We start from the raw sequence: 21,379 nt of genomic DNA, 5'->3' as shown, positions 1-21,379 counted from the left end.
TACACAAACACTCACTTCAAGCTCGAGCTGAAAGAGACAAGGAGAAGAATGATGGGTGAAAAGGAGAAGAGAAAACTCGAAATAATCTGAATGCTACTGGCAAGACCGGCAAACCTGTTTATACCACCACATTCGACCGGTTCGTTTCAACTGAGGCCAAGATGTAATAGAAATATGTGACCAGCATTGGAGCCAACTGTCCGCTCTCACCCTCGGCTGCCACTTTATGTGGCGATAAACACGGGATACATTTCTCTCCATGTGAGAATACCTCATCAGACGCCTCATCCAAATACCTTTCCAGCAATCCGTTTTGGAGAATTAGTGGAATTAGCCACATAAATGACTTTAGACATTAATAACAATGCACTTGGCAATCATTTATTTCTCTCATAGCTCTATTTTACAATTTACAAACTAGATAAAAAAGACCATAAATAAATGACGTTTCATGTACCTAAATTCATCAAATAAAAAAAAAAAAAAAAATGGAAGAGAGGGAAAACGATGACACAATTGTGCACAACCTTAAACCTAAAATGTCTAGATCATCTGGGCAAAAATGTGAATTGTTAGTGTTCTTTCGGAATAAACAATATTAGGAGACTTGGCACGGTACATTCTATTCAATTTCTCTTCTCTCACATTCATTGCATATTCCATAGAGGTCTTAAAAAGGTACAGAGGAAATATCGAAAGATGAAACAGGGAGCATTTCATACGAGAATGCGTCACATTAACAATAAGTCTCTCAGATTGGAAGGATGGATGTGGTAGACGTGAAACAGAGCACACTTGAAATGTTATCCCCCCCCCCCCTCTTTTTTTTATAAACATTCCTGTAATAAGTTTATTTTAGGTACAAATAACGTGCCTCTTCTTGCAGCTCGCGTTCAGACCATTCAAATTAGCATTGAAATAGTTGTATTTGAGTCAAAGGTCCCAAATAAATGTGCCGTGTTTTTTAGTTACAATCTCCAGCATTGGTAAGAAGCGAAGAACAGCAGTGACTTAGTGTATATAGCAAACAACTCCAGTATGTCGGTCTCCAGAGAGCAGCCACAAAGTTCTGCAGTCTTAGCAACATCATGTGCTCTTGTCCTTCGTGTATGCGCCTCAAAACAAGCTGTCATCCTTCAAAGAAAACAGCAACACGCTGCAGTGAGAACGGAGAGTTTTTTTTTTCTGTCAAGAATGAGACCAAATGAAAATGTTCATTATATCGCTCATCGACTCTCTGAGGAGTAAACCGAAGGGCCCTAAACCGCTCCTCGGGTTGTTTGTCATGTTTTCAGACTCCAGTCTTGGAAGCGTTCAGCATTTGCTGGAAATCATGGGAACTGAAGTCCTTTGTCCTGGTGTCAAGTAAAATGTAGTTATTGAAACCGCAATGGATGCGAGAATATCGCTGCGGAGCAGATGTGTGAAGGTGACTCTGTAGCGAGAGAGAGAGAGAGAGAGAGAGAGAAAAAGAAAATGATTATGATTCAGGGATTCAAAGCGCGTCCTGTAAACAGACCAGGACACACAAACGCAGCATTAATTGAAGTAATCCACAGAGTATGGAAGCTGAAATTGCTCTGTTTGCTCTGTTGCTGGGGAGCCTGGGAAAAACACATTTTACTTCGTTGGCGCTGTTTTCATTTTGAGCTCATCCCATCAAACAGCACCAATATATATATCCCTTGTGTTCATCGGTACTGGTCCTAATCCCAACTAATGAGCGGATAAATAACTGTAGGGGACAGAGAGGAAGTAGAGCAGATCCCATAAACATTGGGTAGGACTTGTTACTTTGTGCTTACCTTAGCTCAGCTCTGATGGAACTTCCAGTAAGGGAGACATGTGTTGATTTCACGGCCCGCCGAAGGTCTCCGGGGACAGAGAGGAGAGGAGAGAGAGGGCACGTATGGAGCAGGGAAAAACCGTGGAGACCGAGGTGAAGAGAGAAAGATGTAAACTGAGGGCCGATTTTTCTATTCCAACCCGGGCAAGCGGAGCAGTGTGGAGAATTGCGGAGTGGAGACAGATATTCCATTCTGAGGGTGGGGAGACCTGGAGACCTTCCAGAACTGGTCTTCCATTGTGGATGTTTGGAAGATGAATGCCTCTGTGAAATCCCCGGAAAAAAGCGGTAAAGAGTGCATAAAATCTCTATCTCCGACGTCTCCATTTCGTGTGTTAAATTCCCGCCAGGTGCTGCTGACTCAAGTAACCATGAAATGGCAAAAATCCAGTACTATTTATACATTTACTTACAGGCACATACATACAAAAAAAAAAAAAAAAAATTCAAATCAACGAACAGAGAAACTTCTTCGTAGTTTCACTGAAATTAAAAGTTTCCTACAATCATATCCAGAGCATCAATACAGCGCGGGACATCCTCTTGACTCGGCTGCGGGGATGGCATTATTGAAAGAAAAGTGCTGTATCGTTCCTCTGAAATTGTTTTCTGTTTTATTTCCCCCCTAAAATTGAATTTAAAGTGCATGGATGAGGTAAATGGATTTTCTTAGAACCAAAATTAAAAAAAGAAGTCCAAAAGTGTGTTTCGAGTTTGTGTGTTCTGATCCCATGGGTTCAGACAGGAACCATCCTGTCTTGCATTTGTTGCATCTGGGACAGCATTCCCTGCGCGCTGTTGAGGATCTTATCCTGATGTGCGGCGGAGGAGATCCCTATCCTCGCCATGTCTCTGTTCCAAAGAAACAAGACAAAGCTGATGAGAACATGTTTAATTTTCTCTCTGCAAACTCTTTTTTTTTTGTCCCTCTCTCCTCATTTGCCTTTAACATGAAATCTAAGAACTTGATCCTGGTTGAACATTTGAATGCCAAAGTAGAAGTTCTCAATGCTTCGTTGGCATCTACAGGAGTTTTGCACGGACATTCGACTACTAAACCCATACGTCAGGAAAGTGTATGCCTGAGCGCTGATTTAAGACATGGGTTTCTTTCCCTTGTATTAGTCAAAAGTATGCTCAAAGCCAACATACACACATCACACATATCCTAACACCTTAATAGTGCCTATTATTTGCTCACGTGACTCACTCTTGTGTCATGTGGACCACAGCCTCTGGGGTGGTGTAGCCAGCAGCAGTGAAGTTGTCTCTGTAACGTTCCATGTTGATGGCCTGCAGCCAATCAGCAACTGATCCCAGGGTAGATGTGAATTCTGGGCTGCTGGGCTCCAGGAGAGTGGTGTTGGGTCTAGAAAAAGAGAAAAGACTTTGTTAGGAGCCCCGAGAGCTTGGGCTGGCTATATGTTGCCCACTTTGAACAACGTATGAAAGAACTATAAAAGACTTTATTGCTGTAAGCATCACTTCATTGGAACACGTTTATATAACACTGCCAGTCATGCGTTTAACATGCACTTATTTGCCACAGCTGAAAACACATTTACAGCAATATAATCTCTGGAGACTGGACCCAAGAACATGGCTTAGAAGAAGCGGCATTCCCATTCAAACTGAGGAAAGAATTTGAGCCAAGTGGATTTTAAAATGAAGTGGTTATTATAATGAAATAACAATAATAATTGAATGCAAAAAAAAAAAAAACGAATTATACATAAACATTTTACATCAAACTTTAAATATTTTAAACCAGATATGTAAAAACTCTTAAAAAATATTGACACATTTTGTCAAAATAATTTATTTAATAACAAATGAAACTTATATTATTTAAAACAAATATAATTTGGAAGCTGCATTAAAAAAATTCAACAAAAAAAAAGAAGAAAAAAAAATCAGCGAAGCACAGAAACCCTATTGTAACTGTAAGGATTTTTTTTTTTAATTATTATAAATATAACTTCCATGAAAATAATAATTCATATAATAATTATTGCAACTTCAAAATAATTATTAATAATTCAATATATATATATATATATATATATTTTAACAAACAAAACGCAACACAAACGGATATAGAAACATCTCACGAAAAGAAGTGCACCAGGACTGTGACTGGTGCACCCTCGAAAAATAGGTGTATGTTGCCCTTTGGCTTATGTGACAGAGATTGTATTTATTACCTGGTTATCTCTCCTCCCTTCCTTTTCAGGCTGTTGGGGTTGCGGATGAGTTTGTCCAGCATGTTGACAATTTGGCTGAACTTTGGCCTTTCAGCGCGCTCTTTCTGCCAACAATCCAGCATCAACTGGTGCAAAGAAACTGGACAGTCCATAGGTGGAGGCAGCCTATAGCCTTCCTCAATTGCCTTTATCACCTGAGACAGAGAAGGATCCAAATGGGAAGTTAAACACAACATTTATGCTCTGAATCAACCTCGTCCGTTACTTATAAAACACTTACATCCTGGTTACTCATGTCCCAGTATGGCCGCTCTCCGTATGACATCACTTCCCACATGACGATGCCGTAACTCCACACGTCGGAGGCGGATGTGAACTTTCTGTATGTAATGGCTTCAGGGGCGGTCCAGCGAATAGGAATCTTGCCTCCCTGTGATTGATAGGTTCCTGTTATTTCCTTTCAAAAGAAATAGCAAACACATGCATCGAGGTTAATCACACACACGCATGCACACACACACACATGCTTTGCACTCAATATTGGGGTTAGTTTGCTGTTTTCTATACTTCTTGAAAAGTTGTAGCACTTCCTGTATGAACAACCACATACATTCGGGTTAAATATTGAAGATAATGGGTTAAAAAGCTTGTGTTAGGGCTGCAAACACAAACAAACAAATGAGTTTCAAACGTAGGGGTCAGACTTACCCTGGTAGTATAAGCAGCATCCGGGTCTTCCTCCAAAACTCGAGACATGCCAAAGTCGGACACTTTGCACACCAGATTACTGTTCACCAGGATGTTTCGTGCCGCCAGGTCACGGTGGACGTAGCTCATGTCAGACAGATACTTCATTCCTGAGGCGATACCACGCAAGATGCCCACCAGCTGAATGACTGTAAACCGCCCATCGTTCTTCTATAGAAGGAATTACATTCATAGTTAAAAAATGTTTAAGCCAATACAGTACTAAAACAACTGCCGGGTCAAAATGATGCGCTTAAAAAATCTCACAAACAAAACCCACCCTGAGAAAAGCATCAAGGGATCCGTTCTCCATGTACTCTGTGATGATCATAACTGGCTTACCTGCGCAGACAAATAAAAAAGATTTGAATAAATGAACTCAAATTAAAATGCCATTTTATCATTTTATAGCATGTAAGTGAAAAGTGACAGACAGATTCCACCCAAATATTAAGCTGTTCTCACCATAAAAATCTTGGGCACCATATTATGAGGCATTAGGTGACACTGAAGTAATGATGCTGAAAATTCAGCTTTGCCATAATTATTATGTTTCAAAATATATTAAAATAGAAAACAAAATTGTTCATCGAATAAATGCAGCCTTGTGAGCATAAGTGACTTATTTCAAAAACATTTACCGACCCAAAACTTTCGAACGGTAGTGTATATCTACGTTAAATCGTTGGATGCTTTTAAATTAGCTTAATCTTAATCTTCACTTGAGTTTCCAAATTGGAAATCAGATTTCAGTTCAGAAAGCAACATTACAGCCAGAGGATCCTTTGTAGCTGCATAATAGCACCTGATTGGATGCAGTTTGCCCTATCAGAACCAATCAGAGTTGGTAAATCTGGGTACTGAACCAATCATCTGCTTAAATCACCTGTCTTCAAGAACAAAAACAGTCAAATAGTGATTCAAAACTCAAAGTAGATCAAAACGCTGAGATTTATATTTTGTTTGTAGTCGTATGCACTCAAGGCACACATCAGCACATTTGAATGCCACTTCCCAATCAAGCCCTAAAGTGTTAGTTCGCAAGCCCCTCCTTTCTCGCACTCCCTCCCTCTCTTCCTCTTCGCTCCTGTTTGCGAGTGGGATTGCTGTGTGAGTTTGTTTACTGAATGCAGCCATTGCTGGAGGCTATCAGGACTGGATTCCCACATTACCTGCCAGTCAGTACAGAGACAAGGCAATGCTATGGCAACGCAAGCCCCTCTCATGGAGCCAAAAGGATGGAGTGCAGGGGCCTCACAATAGAGGACAATGGCACACGCACACACACCTACACAGATCCGCTCACAAACGCATACACACGCACACACTTCACCTCAGAGGAATCATTGCAGTGTTCTAGCGGTGCCTTCATTATGCAAATACGATCTTGCATTTAATGCCAGCGCATAAAAGACTGCGCCCACCAAGCCCGTCTGTGAATGCTTTCTGCAGAGACGGCTGGCATCATGTTTCTCTCCCGCTCTCAGAGGCTTAGGGGCATTTTGTCTTTATTTATTTAGGACAATTTCTACATCATTAGTAATTTATTAAACAGGTTTAATTGGCCCAGTTGGAGGCGTAGGCTACGAGAGAGGGCTGCCATAATCTGTTTGTAATAACAGTTTTCCTGAAGACACTACTTCTGCCATGCTAAGGATTATGGGAGAAGGGCTACACCAACAACAGCCCTTTCATAGGAAAAGTTCTGATCACATTGTACAGTCTAATCCATTTTCCTAGTTTTTCCATCTGAAACCATCCTAAATTTTTTTTTAAAAATAAAATAAAATTTGGTCAAGTTAATGTACTTGCGCAGTAAGCAAAATGGCACTTGGCTCTTGTAACAGAAAGGTGTACTTTCATTCCAAGAGTTGAGAGTAACAATTTCCCCCATTTATTTTTCCACGAGTGGTTTCTCTCCTGGTCCTTATAATGTCTCTGTCTTTCTCTTTGTTTCACTTCTCTTCTCTTTCTCTGTGTAACCCATCTGTTGGCATTGTCTTCACTAATACATCAGAGAGGGTGGGGATTTGCCAGGGCTGTCTGGAGAAAAGATGTGACTCAATGGGATTGTGGGATTGTAACATGTCTGCAGAAGCCCCTGCATATGAATGCAGCTCTCTTCCATGCAGTCTACCAAAACAAACTAAAAAAAAAAAACATCTTCATCTTTGTGTTTCTCTAGAGCTCTCGAGCTGCCAGACAGCACAAGAGCCATCAGCGTGAGAAGACACTAAGGGTGTTCTTCAGTCCAGCTGTCAAATGCAAAGCCATCAAATGCAAATCACAGCTCCATGCACATGAAAACACACACACACACACACAGTCCTCTGCATATTTGTTATGCGCAGTGAGGGCTGGCCACAACTATACTCTAGAGGTTTCTTAAACACACATATGAGAGAGAGTCAACTTTCAATCAATAATGAGTTATTAAAAGGTTTAATGTCAGGTCTGTCGGTCAGCCAAGATTTCGTTCTGGTAGTGGAAAGGGTGCATTACAAAAGACATGGTTGATTTATCATCAAATTGGGGAACGGGGAGTGCGTCATTCCTTCAGCATGGTTCCAAAAGGCATTTAAGATGCAAACAGGAGGCAGGCATCGATAGTAAAAAAAAAAGCTTAAAGCAAAATGGACCAATTCTCAGACAAAGGCTTTAGATGGCTAAAACTCAAAGCCAAAGCTGAAAACCTAAAGAAATGGAAACCATCAGCTCTACAGCAGAGCTTCGATGGGTGGCCAAATGAGCTGACAACACAGCAAACAATCATTTTCTTAACAAGTATTTTTGTCTTGTTTTTCTGTAAAAATATGTAAACATCCCTTTCATCCTTGTGAGAAGCACTTTTTTGTATTATTTAGTTTTTTTTCATTGCAGAGTATAAATCTAACAGAATTTAAGGAGGTTCATGCTTAAAGCAAGAAAAATAATATATATTATTTTAAAAAAAAAACTTTAGAAGATATAGATATTTCTGTTACACAACACTACAAAAATCATCATGCATCACTTTGTAAAAAGACTTTTCATGAAAGATGGCTGTAGGTAGTGAAGCACAGCTTGAATCCACAAGGTCATGATTTGCAAAAGATATGCAAAACCAGAACAAATCTGTCTGAAAGGATGTGGTCAAAGTAAATGAGTAGCTTGTTCACATTAAACACTTAAAGGACTCACATTTAGTGACGACTCCCTCCAGTCGGATGATGTTGGGGTGGTCAAACTGGCCCATGATGCTGGCCTCACTCAGAAAGTCCCGCCTTTGCTTGTCAGTGTATCCTGCTTTGAGGGTTTTTATGGCCACACAGATCTCACGCTTTCCAGGCATTTTAAGACGGCCACTGCACACCTCCCCGAATTCTCCTTTAAACAGAAAAACCAGGTTTGAATCAAAAATGTAAGCGGTACATAATGACCCATGAGATATCTCTGGAACGGTGGGCTAACATTTCACTGCAACAGTCTAGCTACACTCAGTCTGAGACACGGAAAGGAAAACAGCAGGTTGTTTGCTCACCAATGCCGATGACCTTTTCAATCTTGATGCAGGAGGCGTCAATTTCTTTAGCGAATTCACGGACTGCTTGGTTGGGGTCCTCGTAGGTGAAGGGGTCCACATAGATCCGGACCCCTGTGGAGAAATGAATAAAGGTGCCTACATGTTAGGAGGTTGAGAGAAGAGGAGGGGAGGATAGCTGGCAGACAGACAACATGATGAATACACAACATCTGTTTTCTATTTTCCTCCTTCTCTTGTTGGCTTCTGTCTGTCCTCCACCACACTGAGAATAAACAAACCTTCTCTTCTCCTACACAACTCCCCTCCCCCCTTTTAACTTATTTGATACGTATACATCTTTGAGAATGTCAAATATGATTGTCAATTAGCATAGCTACAGTTAGGATTGACGGAAAGGTCCTGTTCTGGGCGTGAACTAGCCTAGCATGGATGAGAGCAGGGAGAGCAGCAATAACCCCCATAATTAGAGAATTTTAGTCTACTTCAGGGGTAATCATAATGCCAAATCCTGACTGACGAGAGGAGCTAGGGATGGAGGAGGGTAATTATCTCCTCAGAAATGCGATAGCTGCTGATAATACTGAAGGAGCTTGTATACAGTGATAGGTGTCGTTTTCCTAAAGGTCGATGTGGATCAGCTGATGCAAACTTGACTAACGTGACCTGCCAGAACTGACGCTATGTTTAATTTCTGTCAGGACCACTATCGTCAAATATGATTGACAATTAGCATAGAATTAGGATTGGCGGAATGGTCCTGTTTTGGGCAAGAACTACAAGCCCATCCATACAGCCTAGTACGGATAAGAGCAGGGAGAGCAGCAAGACCCCCAAAACAAAACCATCAGCGATATCCCCCAACATAAGCTGACAGTGAAATTCTGGATGTCTTTTACACACTACCCCCAAGACGACTGAAGCTGATAGAATGGTTAATACATCCTGCTGTTAGTGGCATAAGCATAAGTTAGTGGCACTATTATGGATCCAATCTAATGGGGGAAGGATCACCCCAAACTGGAGCAATTAGGACACATTGCAACAAGCGTGTTGCTGTAGCCAGTTTAACAGTGTATGGGATATATTGGGGAAATCTTACAGCCCTAGCGGTACACCCCAAGCAAATCGTGGAACTATTGCTAAAACTAGTGTATTTTGGCAGTGGAAGCATACACTACAACTAGCGGCAGCAAAACTGATACAACAAGCATGTTGTACAGTACTATACACAGTAATCGCAGAACTATTGCTAAAACTAGAGTAGTTTGGCAGGGGAAGCATACACCCTTCAGCAATGTACCCGAGTAGCGGTAACAAAACTGATAGCCTGCAACAAGCATGTTGTATAATCACATAACTACAGTATTGCTAAAACTAAATTCCCGATTGCATGATTCTTTGTGAGATGATGCGGTTTGCCAGCCGACTTTCACCATTTAATTGGCTCCTGAGAATCTCGATAGTTGCTGATGATAATACTGAAGGAGTTTATGTATAACGTTACAGTGATAGGCGTCATATTCCTAAAGGTAGACGTGGATCAGCTGATGCCAGAACTGACGCTATGCTTAATGTATGCGTTTGTTTATGTGGCCACTGTAATACCTGGATGTAAATGTCTCTCCTCATCAGAATCCTGTTTGGCTTTGCTGTATTTGCTTCTCCTGTAAACACAGAGAGATGAGAGAGATTTTAATCCACAAAAGAAGAAAAAACAATCACAAAACTGATTGGTTTTCTTTCAAACAGGAATTAATTCTTTGAGATTGAACAATGTCAGAAACTGTGCTCAGATTTTTTTTTAGATAGAAAAGTGTGCAATATGAAAGTCAGAGAGGTAAATTAACTTGATATTTTTGCATAAATTATTTGACATTTTATTATTACAACACCTAAAACGGGCTGTTGACCTTCAGAGGTTGGTGATGAATAGTTATTATTAAAACAAATAATAAAATACAGTGGTTCTGCATAGGTTAGGCTATTAGTTACTTTAATGGGAATATATCTGAGATGTTCAAAGGCACTTTAAGATAAAAAGAGATTTATAACAAGAGACATATATGAGTCTTCTGATATATGAAACAATCACTTCTAAGATATAAAAGAAAAATTCTCAGAGAAATCCCCAGACACATTCGTACAAAAATGACACACAGACTAACTGGCATATATGTGAGACACGGTAGGCCAGTCAATATAGTAGGTGCAACGTTTGAATAACCTCAAATCTTTTCCATAAAAGTGGGGCTGTAAAAATCTGTAAAGCCAATGAGGCTGCACAGAGTGAGAGAGAGACTACATCATCAAATCAGAAAGAAGGTCTGTTCATGAACCAACTCCACTGGCCACTCATCTGAAAATCATTTAGAGAATGTCAGATAAAGAGCAAACAGCAAGTAGAGAGGTAGATAGAATGACAGATGAGTAAACACAAACTCATCAAGTGGCGAAAATGGCAACAAAATTCCATTTAAGACCAGCCCACCCCCTCTTCTAAAAACATCACTCGCAGCCTCTCCACAATGACATAAAGGATCTAGAATGCGCCACCTTCAAAGTTACCATTTCACCCAATCACCTGCTGACCCCTTAGGGTCAACCACTGACCCCTCTACATGGGAGCAGAGGGCAGAACAGAGGCAATGGAACAGATAACAACCCCACCCAGGACATTTCCCTAACCCAAGACTCCCTGCTGGGGATGGGGGTCACCTGCCTGTATATAGAAAGGGGGGCTCATCCAGGAATGCACAACTGCTGTTATTGTTTTTCTAGTGCGTTCTGGCACTGACAAAGAATCCCAAGGTTTGGGGCTACTGAAGGAAGAAAAGGTTAGCGGGAGGTAGAGGGGCATATCCACAGGTAGAACAGGAGGAAAGGGCCAGGCTTTAACGCTTGAGTGCTCCGTGGAAGCTAGAAATAGCTCTGCCTGCAGGGGGCCATGCCTTCGTTGGAGGAGGCCCTGCCATCAGCGTAAGCAGCCAGTACACGTTTATTTTAGGAACAAGGAGATTATCAGGTGAGCTATCCTAGTACAGAAGCAATAAACCTCACAGCTTTGTGCGGAGCTGTAACCCCCCTTCTTCGCCTCAACGATCGAGCGGTTGGTTTCCCCTCGAGGTAGAGAGGAGCAGGCCAAAGGTGAGAGCTACTCGCGAGGTGCAGGCTTGTCTCCCACTGATGGGCTCCACTGAGGAAGTGCTTAATGGCTGCTTGGCCAAAACAAAAGCCCCATTCATTAGCTCAAATTGTTAGTTTCACCCTGAATGAGGGTGATGGCTCTCTTTCGGGTACTTTGAGGATGCGAAGATGATTATCTCGGCTGATAATGATATGATGTCAACCACTGCAAGAATAGACACTCTAACCTCGGTCTTGGGAAACTCAGATCGGACACAAAAGGAGGAGGCCATCAGAAAGGGAATCGTAGCTGATGATAACCGTGATGGAGTAAGAGCGTAGCTGGCTGAGAGTTTGGCAAGAAAAAGTTGTTTGATTAAGGTAAAGCAAACATGACATTTTGCCCGTGGGAGTATGACAGTTGCTCTGATTAAGTACGGTACACAGACGCACATATGCCGTCCTGCAGTGCGTCCCAGCTCCCTTGGGAATGGTACGTGTTCCCGACGGATTCCGACACACATGGTACAGAGACCCGTGGCAGCACAGTGGAGACTAATCAGGCAGAGCTGCCAACGGCCTGTCACAATACCACTAGCTACACCACAGGGAAAAAAAAAAGAGCGAGAATGCGGGAAAGAGAAGGTGGAAGAGCCGTGAGAACCAGACTGATGGACAGGTAGAGAGAGAGGAAGACAGCAGGAGAACAACAGATAGAAAGACTGATTCAGGATGACAGACAGGGTGAGGGAGAGGTGACGGAGACGCCCACAGGGACAGGGGGAGAGATGGAGGAATGCTTCCTGTTTCAGACAGTATCTGTGAGACGACTGACACCCAGTTGGGATGGGTGGCTTACCTGCGGCTGATGATGAAGACTCCGATGAAGATGAGTAACAGAATCACGCTGCCAATCACAGACACCAACAGCACAGTAGAGTTTGCACCATCTCCGATGATGGGGGAGGGAACTAAGAGGAAAAACAACATTGAAGTTCATCTCAAATGTATAATTCCATTTAAAGTGTCAGATTAAATTTGTCAGCCATTTTGAATTCTCATTGAAGAGCCTAGTTTCATCAGGGAGGAACAAATCTTGTTTCTCTTAAGCTGCTGAAACAACCCAGTATCAAAGCTCGAAAACATTCCAGTCGTTACAGAGTTTGCTTTAAAGTGCCTTTAAAAATACCAGTGACTTTGTAGTGAGCAAACAAAGAAACTATCGTAAAGAAAAGGAAAACATACAACTAGGCTATAATTATGTTACTTTAGAGAAATAGTTTCCGAATGAATGGCTGATCCACCCTAAAATTCAACACGAGCCTCTAATTGCGGAAACAAAGACTTGATATTGCCGGCTCCCTAACACGCACATGGGAACCTACCTGAGTTGGTCATGAACTCGAAGGGGGCACTGAAATCTCCGTAGCCAGCAGCGGTACGGGCACGCACATGAAATACATAGGAGGTGAGCGGGCTCAGGCCTTTGATCTCCGCACTTCGGGATGTGGTCTTCATTATGCGATAGCTGCGCTCATTTTGATCCTGATTGGATGAGAGAAAAAGCAAACAACGGTGAACCAACTTGTGGGATTGGTCATTAGGATTGTTTTATTTGGAATCAAACCCTAATAAAACAAAACGGAAGAGGGATTTGTCTAAGGTCTGAAACATAAACTACAGCCAGGCTTTTGTAGGGAAAACCGCAGCCTTGTTGTACAAAAACAAGGCTGCCATCTTTGTTTTTGCACGCTCCCTTGGGTGTAACCTGAATTTGCTTGTTCAAAATCCCCCCGTTTCATCACCACATCCAAACCACTTAAACAATGTCGAGTTTGAACCAAAACAAGCAAAGGAACTAAAAGTTTAATTATTTTTTTTTCAATGTCCCCTAATGTTTTGCATATAATTGTTGGATCACGAAACAATAACCTTTGTGTCTTGGTATTACCGTATGTGTGTGTCAGAGTGTGTTTGCAATGGAAAACATCAGCGTGTAAGGGAAAGGAATCTGACCACTGCTGCAATCTGTAATCAGTCAGCCAGAGGAAGACACAGCAGGAGCAGAGAGAGGAGAAAACTGTTATCCTCTCTCAATCCCAACGGCCCACATGCTCCACCCTAGATCTGTCTATCCAGCCCATGCTGTTCTAACCCACCGGTTCACCAGACTCCTGCTGCGAGTGTGAGTGAGTCTGGTCTGGCCTGAACTAAAATGCAGCTCTCTGGTTTTGATGTACAGTACCTGACATCATACTGCTCATGAAAAGGAATTAAATGAAGACTTCATGTTGATTTCTACAACTTAAACTGTGGTTTCAAAGCAGCATATTTCCCGCTTGTTGTCCCTGATAAGTACAGTATGTGATGTCACAAGGCCTAATCGTGAACTACATTTCCAAAATTATATCTTTCATCTCCTGCTGTTAAGATGAGCAACCTGCCAAAAAGACCATCTTAAACCACCATCGAATGCAAAACCTAAATCAACCAGCATTGTTTTTTTTTTTCTGGTGAAGCTGGTTGACCAAGATTTCTGGTCATGAAGCCTCATTGGGCTGTACACCAACATTCAAAACACAACATATGCTGTTGACCTCATATGCTTGTCTTTTCAACAAGGAAGATCTCGTCAAGGCTAAATTTTGGAAACTACTTTCCCATGAATCATCTCACCTTCTCGTAGTACTTGACCTCGTACTCAAGAATGACTCCGTTGGGTCTCTCGGGTTGTTGCCATGCCAAAGACACAGCATGTCTAGTGATGTCCTTGGCCTGGATGGTGGTAACTGAAGAGGGAGCTGGAATAAGAGAAAATCACAACGAGAAAAAGCTTAGTGTTGCTAGGAGCACCGACCACCTAGATGTTTCAGAGAAACATAAACATGATAGTGCTTTAGAGCAATGAAAAGGTATAAGACTGAAGATATTTATGCTGTCAAACTGAGAAAACCAGAAAAACAACTAAACACTGGAAGCTATACAGGTTAGCATCTAGTGATTACAGCTTTGCAACTCCCACAAAAAGGTTGGATCACCAAAGTGATGCACCCATTATATCATCATCATTACGGATCCACTCTGAGAATTGGGCAAGTGCTTCTGATTAGTTTCCTCCTCTCATAATTCCACTTTGCTACTACAGAAGGTCCATTGATGTAGTCATCTAGGGAGCACATTTTTATCTGTAATCTTTAGGGTTTTATCAATGACACTCTACCGTTGCCAGAGGGGAATTTAAGCCATGTCCTGAGATGACCCTGGCCTATTTTCTCAGCACAGATGAAAACTATAATCAGAAACATATCAGTGTTTAATATGCGTCTTCTATTAACTTGATTTTTACATTTCCTGTCAAAAATCAGGAAAACATGTTGCTAAACAGTTCTCAGTTGGTGCAAGAGAAATATATGGTTACTAGGGTAATACTAATATAGCCCTTAGCAAGCACCAATAGAAAAAAGCAGATCTGGCTTCAGCGCTGTAGGGCAATATCTGCTCAGAACCCCGATATATGGGGTCATAAAAGCTAAGAACAGACGGTCAAGAGTGAAGGTCTGTTTGAAGAGTGTTCTGTACAGGTGTCATGGCTATTTCAATGAGAGTTCACCAAGACAATGATAGTGAGAAAGACACTTGGAAGACCCCACTTCTTGGGGCCCTACACACACAGTCTCAAAAGCCAGACAAAAAGGCACTTACTGTCTCACGCTTTCTCAAGAACCCGAAATTAAACACCTTGTAAAAGTTAACAGTCCACTCAACGCAAACAAATGTGAACAGCCAACATATGCGCAATTTGACCCGACACGCGGTCTAATATCATAAAAATCCATTCTGACAGACACAGGCAAGAAGTAATTAGAAATTTCTCCACGGTGATATAAGACAGAGCACTTTCACAGACGAGAAGCTGATTACGGAGTTGATGACTATGTTCAGTGTTAGACTGTGGTGACAAATTCAACGCATTAGCTTGTGACCGGATCACATGACGACATCATCCTGGTATTTAATGAAATCATAATTGTCGGAATATCATCTTTAACAATAATTTGTGAACATAAACCACACACTTACCCGCTTGGTTAGTGGTAACCGTCACAGACACTGCCTGTTCTGGTCCAGGACTCTGCTTGGAGACCCCATTGACGGCCCATATCTCAAAGGTGTAGTTAGTGTGAGCTTGCAGGTCGTTTATGGACACCCGAGTGGTGCGTAGACCCAGCTGCTGAGGGGAAAAATGGATGCCGTTGCCGCAGGGCTGACAGCGTTGGCCGTCCGAGCTGCACCTCTTGCATATGACATTATAAGCAAGGTCCTGCCTGCCACCGGAGGATGCTGGAGTCGTCCACTCCAGATTTACGGAGGTCTCGTTCACGTTGGAAATAAGGTGCTGAGGAGCAGATGGGGGCTCTAAGAAAAGACAATTTTGGAAAAAAAAATAAACAGTTAAGAGATTCTATGACAAAATATCCACATGATTTATGTTTCATTTTTGATGCAGTGATGTCTGGAAGTTTTGAAACAAACAAAACAGGATTATGAGTGTGGCAGAGATTGATCTCAAAATACACCCTTGGCAAGGGAATCTTCAATGGAAAGCAAATACACACCCGCACACACACACACCCCCTTTTATTGCCACTGCAGGCAGATAATGTTACAGGCTATGACAGATACAAGTCTGTTTGTGTGCTTGTGTGTATTGGCGCTGTTTTTCTCTGTGGTGTTTTCGTAAACCAGGCGCTGCTGAATTTAAAGATAATTACATTTATGACAAACCAGCACCACAGGCGACGCAGTGCTAGCTGCACAAAAAGGAAATACACTAAAGCCGCGAGAGAGAGAGAGAGAAAGAGAGAGAAAGAGGGAGAGAGAGAAAGAGAGAGAATGATTACATCTCCATAATTGAGCAACTTGCTGATAGGGATCTCATAAATGCTAATTTGGTCGCCCTCGCTACCATCTCTGGTACAGCAAAGCAATGACGTTTTTGTCATAAATATGGTTCTCTAAATCAGCAGTCTTAGGTTGACATTCTCATAAAATCTTTTTATTGCTCAGGAGTTGCTCTTTTATTGCTCAGTAGACTTAATTGAGTCCTCAGGTATGTATATTCAAGTATTAGATGATTTTCCTAAAATTCTTGAGGAGAAATAAACATAGAAAGAAGTGTGACAATTGCCAACATACATTATAGAGCTTTAAAAAAAATTATGAATTATTTTAGAGAAAACTGGATGAGAAATGTTTGAGTTCAGATTGAAATTTCAAGACTTCAGTAGCTTGACAACATTGAGCAACATTTGAGATACTGTTTAGGTCTCTTTTGAAACTCCAGATTATCTTCATTAACATTATTTTTCAACCTGGAAGTGAGACTTTCAATTCATTAGCCGCAATGGGTAAATAATTAAAAGAATAATAAAGTGCAAATGGTAAAACTATTTGCACTACAAACCAGTATGAAAATACATTAAAACAATCAAGATAACAAATACCAGTTTGCAATTTCAAGCAGTAAAACAGACCTTTTTTTTTTTTGTATAACTAAAATTACTGGTAGTGAGTGACACCAAAAGCCCTGTACATTATAATTACAAATGCCTGCACTTCCCTGTTGTTAAAAATAAGGTGGAATGGCATTAAATATAGGGTCTTATTTTAATTGAATTGCTCTCAAGGAAAAACAATTGAAATATTAAAGTCTCCTATCTTCCACTGGCCAGGCAAGTAGGCAGTCCCGCCTCCAGCTCGCACAACTGATTAAGCCAAAGTTGGCATATTTAGCTGGGACAGACTGCACTAGAAAGAAAGAATTATTACTCCCTTTACTCTTTAAAAGATCTCGTTAGAGATTTTTCATTCCTGTGGGTGGTCTCGCGTACCACACATTCAACATTAAACTCAGAGAAGTGAGTGAAGAGGACAAACATTCAAACAGGATGTGTCTCATTATCCCTCTTCGAGATCTCCCCATATGGCAAAAGCCATTTTCAAATATCTCCATATCCTCCAAATCAGTTAAACACTTCAAACACATATCTGACACAGGTCTGGATTAGATTGAATTCCTTCTGGCTGAGCTTTAAGTGTAAATGGTCTTTAAACTCTGTTTAACCTGTATTAAGTATGTGGATGCAGTACCCACCCGGCAGACTCGGGTGAGACCGAGCACGCTCCCACGGTGCCTCTGTGCCACACGCCCCGTGATTGACAGGAGCTGATTAAGTCGACTGGCTTCGCTGCATTTTAATACGATAAGGTGAGAGAGAGGCTCCGCTCAGCAAGCGTAATGGGGTCGTTTCTCTCTTGCCTCTTCGCTGTCTGTCTCCCCACTTTCTCGCATTTCGCTTTTCTCCCTCCCTTGCTACCTAGCGCCTTTTTATCTCGTTTTTTGAATGTGCCTTTTAGTGCATTGGTTGTTGAGTATGTGACGGCTGCTTCTGGGTGAACGACAGACGGTGATATGAAAGAGAGCTCCAATTAGAGAGAGGCTAGAGAAAGGAGATAGAAGCGAGAAATACAATCCGATACGTAAAATGGACGCCCGATAGGTGCATGAGAGCCCCCCTCCCCCCCGACCTGCCGCCCCTGATCATTCAGACCTGGAAAACCTATTCAATCTGACACCATGAACACATCTGGCCCGGGTGCCTCTCAGCCCCTTTCCCAGAGATCTTTAATATATTTATCACGTAACGTTAGATCACCCCAGCCTAAGCGCGTGTTTCTTCAAAAACCAGAGTGATTCGTATGTAAGAAAGAGTGTCATGGATGATTTGATGTGTGTGTGTTTTTTTTTACTATTAACCCTGTCGTCTTGGTTCAAAGCTGTGCCACGTCAACCGTGCTGGTCTCTATTTAACAAGCAGAACACTGTTAAAGTCTATGAGTCACCTCAGGGTTTGACACACATATCTATCTTTACTCATCATGACAGGGCTCCTCCCAACTCACTGCTGCTACACACATTTTCAGTCTGTCACGAAACTTTTTGATAAGACAATGCAGGAAAAAAAACATCCACTGCAATTAAACATCCAATAATTTGTCACTGTCAAGCACTTTTTTTGTCCTTAACTGTGGTAAGCAGCCTTTAGGAAAACAGGTCCAATGGTGTGTGAAGTGAACAGCTGCAGTCTGATACATGTCCAGGCGGTGCTGGTTCTCCTCAGTGATATGTGCTTCCTCAGTTCAAAAACCCTGACCTGGTCTAATGATTGCTCATGTCCAGGGCGGTTTGTTTACGTCTGTGTTTTTAGTCTCACACAGCCAGACTTTTGACTTCAAGCATAATTTGGTTCATGTTACAGCTTATTCTGACCGAGAGCAGCACACTTAGACAGGAAGAAACCATCTTCTAAGTGATATGTAAAATGACCCTGTGACATTAAAAAGTGGGTAATTGTGAAATGGAGTGTCTTTAAAACTTTTAAAACTTTCTACTAGGTATTTCAAACTAACTCACATTTTAGCATGTTTTCATGTTTTAAAAAATTTAAAAATTATGTCATTAGTCCAACTGAAATTGTAACAGTAGGATTTTTGCGAAGAACCAACTATTTCTTGGATTTGTCCACCATGTCTAGAGACTGCTGTTCAGAAGTTTGGGGTTCATATGATTTTTTTTTTTTTTTTTTTAATTTAAATTTAAATTTGTAAATAAATAAATATTTTTATTCAGCAAGGATGCCCTACTGTAAATTGACCAAAAGTGATAAAAAAATATACAAAATGACAGTAAAGATATGTACAAAGTTACATTAAAAATGACAAAGTGACAGTAAAAAATGTACAAAGTTGCAAAAGATTTCTATTTCAAGTAAACACTGTTTATTTTCATTACACTTTGCAATATATTAAATAATAAATGCTAAAATATTAAAATAGAAAGCAGTTATTTCTAATTTTTTGTCCAGGTTAGTTGTTTTCGCAGAGTTTTTGTTCAAATAATGAGACTTCTTTAGAAAAAAAACATTTAAAAATCTTACAAACTTTTGAACAATATTATAAATCGGACACTAAAATTGGCAGTGAATGCATGCCTGAAAGACAGAATTGATCCACGATGTGTATATTAATCCATGGAGTCGGTGTGAACCCAAATCAAAGTAAATGCACTTACGTGTGCAGGGCGTAGAGGCAGGGTCCGTCTCGGACCTGAAGAAGCCTTTGTCACAGGCGCAGGAAGTGGATCCCTCCCTCACAGAGTAACTGTGCAGGGGACACTTGAAGCAGCTGTCATCTGTAGCCAGGGCTCTGTAGTAACCGATCTTACAGGCTGCAAAGAGAAAGAAAGAGGAAGAAATTTGAGACGTTAATGATCATAAACTATTCAACATATCCTGCCATAGTATCTCATGGTTTTATGATAAAAAAGCGTAGTCTTTAACCTCCAGCAATCATAAAGACACTCTGTCTGTGTATGTTTATGTCAGGCCTGTGTAAGACATTGTAAGGGAGTGGTGGAATGTCTGAATGACAGACAGCAGTGCACGGCTTTATGACACTCTAATGAAGAGAGGAAGTGATACCAGAGGAATGCACTGTCATTAATCCTAACACCCAAGCCAAGCACCCGCTCTCCCTCTCTCTCGCTCACTCTCAGCATTTGTTCTCTAGCTCTGTTTTCTCTTTCAATCTCTCCTTTCAAGTTTGTCCGCTTTCTTTTATTTCTCGTCCATTTTTTTGTCCTCCCTCCAGCTTTATTCTTTTCTTCCTTTGTTTGTTTGTCTTTCTACTTCCTTCTTTTTTTTTCTGTTGCTCCTAATATGCCACACACACACAAACACAGCATAATTTCCTATTTATGGTGACATAGACAAAGGAATGCTTTGAGGTCTTTTATTGACGTTTTTTTTTCCCTCTACAAAGCCATCGATACCCGCAGAAGTACAGATAGCATGTGAACAAGAATAAAGCCGCACAACTTATGACATTTATCTAAGAGTTTATTGATCTGTAGATAGTGTATAGATGTGTTTCCCTAAAAGGCCCTATCAATGTAAACGCTCTGTACAGAATATCACAAATCATAATATAATGCCTTTAGCGATAATCATACATGCTCTTAGCAAAGCATTATGGGAAAGAAACACAAGGCTTTTATATGGCAAATTGAACAAACAAGCTTTCGTGTGTCGAGATGATGAGCATTAAAGGGCAGTCAGACAGGGCTTTGTGTGCCATTGACTTACATTCATATCAATGCGAACAAAGATTATTTGCCTTTCACCGGTACAAAAATGTGCAATCTGTGAACTGTGACCTGCAAGTTGGCAATGCATCAATATTAGTAACTAAACTATTATAAATTAAAAAAGTAAAATAAAAATAAAAAATTACAAGTGTAACTGCATAATAAGGGCCAGATTTACCAAACAGGGCAAATCAGCGTGAGAATACAATTCCATAAAAGTGCTGATGGGAGTGGAAAGTTCGGCGTGTGATCTACTGACGACGCACAAATTAAAAAACACAGACGCAGCCGGATCATTTCCATACCCAGATAGCAAACTGACATTGAATCAACGTGGAAATATGACATAGAAACAACGTTGATCTGACATTGTTTTGCTCATCGAATTAACATTGAACCAACGTCAGACGCGTCATTCTTTCAAAACTAACGGAAAATCAACTTGAAATCAACGCGTTGTTTCAACGTTATGAAAGCAAACCAATTTTCGATTTTCATTTAGCTTTGAAGAATGCCGCGTCTGACATTGGTTCAACGTTAATTCGATGAGCAAAATCAACGTTGTTTCAATGTCATGAGAGACGTCGTTTCCACGTTGATTCAATGTCAGTTTGCTGTCTGGGTAGTGACCAACGCTACCAAGAACAGCAAAAATTAGCGTTGGGTTGCAAACAAGCAGCAGCTGATAATCAGGTGTGGGTGATCTACTAACAACACCCTTCTTGCCCCTT

General features: G+C 41.1%; 1 protein-coding gene across 2 annotated transcripts in view; it reads right to left on the bottom strand.

The window, feature by feature from the left end:
- Positions 1-359: 359 nt before the first annotated feature.
- Positions 360-21,379, bottom strand: part of epha4a (eph receptor A4a) — a 40,706-nt gene continuing 19,686 nt past the window's right edge. Inside the window, exons 4-18 of one of the 2 annotated variants that reach the window (XM_039654733.2) lie at positions 19,575-19,730; positions 15,524-15,859; positions 14,120-14,244; positions 12,829-12,988; positions 12,303-12,414; positions 9,926-9,984; positions 8,318-8,431; positions 7,978-8,163; positions 5,078-5,139; positions 4,759-4,968; positions 4,331-4,507; positions 4,051-4,244; positions 3,057-3,215; positions 1,806-2,698; positions 360-1,435 (exon numbers count right to left, since the gene is read on the bottom strand). In XM_039654733.2, the coding sequence (XP_039510667.2) occupies positions 2,584-2,698; positions 3,057-3,215; positions 4,051-4,244; positions 4,331-4,507; positions 4,759-4,968; positions 5,078-5,139; positions 7,978-8,163; positions 8,318-8,431; positions 9,926-9,984; positions 12,303-12,414; positions 12,829-12,988; positions 14,120-14,244; positions 15,524-15,859; positions 19,575-19,730 (2,165 nt within the window). In that variant the 3' untranslated portion in view covers positions 360-1,435; positions 1,806-2,583. The remainder of the gene's footprint in view (positions 1,436-1,805; positions 2,699-3,056; positions 3,216-4,050; positions 4,245-4,330; positions 4,508-4,758; positions 4,969-5,077; positions 5,140-7,977; positions 8,164-8,317; positions 8,432-9,925; positions 9,985-12,302; positions 12,415-12,828; positions 12,989-14,119; positions 14,245-15,523; positions 15,860-19,574; positions 19,731-21,379) is intronic. The other variant, XM_039654734.2, reaches the window with a different exon arrangement.

The sequence above is a fragment of the Pimephales promelas genome, chromosome 5 (assembly GCF_988280905.1).
Source record: "Pimephales promelas chromosome 5, fPimPro1.hap1.1, whole genome shotgun sequence".
Classification (NCBI taxonomy): domain Eukaryota; kingdom Metazoa; phylum Chordata; class Actinopteri; order Cypriniformes; family Leuciscidae; genus Pimephales; species Pimephales promelas.
This window is presented reverse-complemented; position numbering and strand designations above follow the sequence as displayed.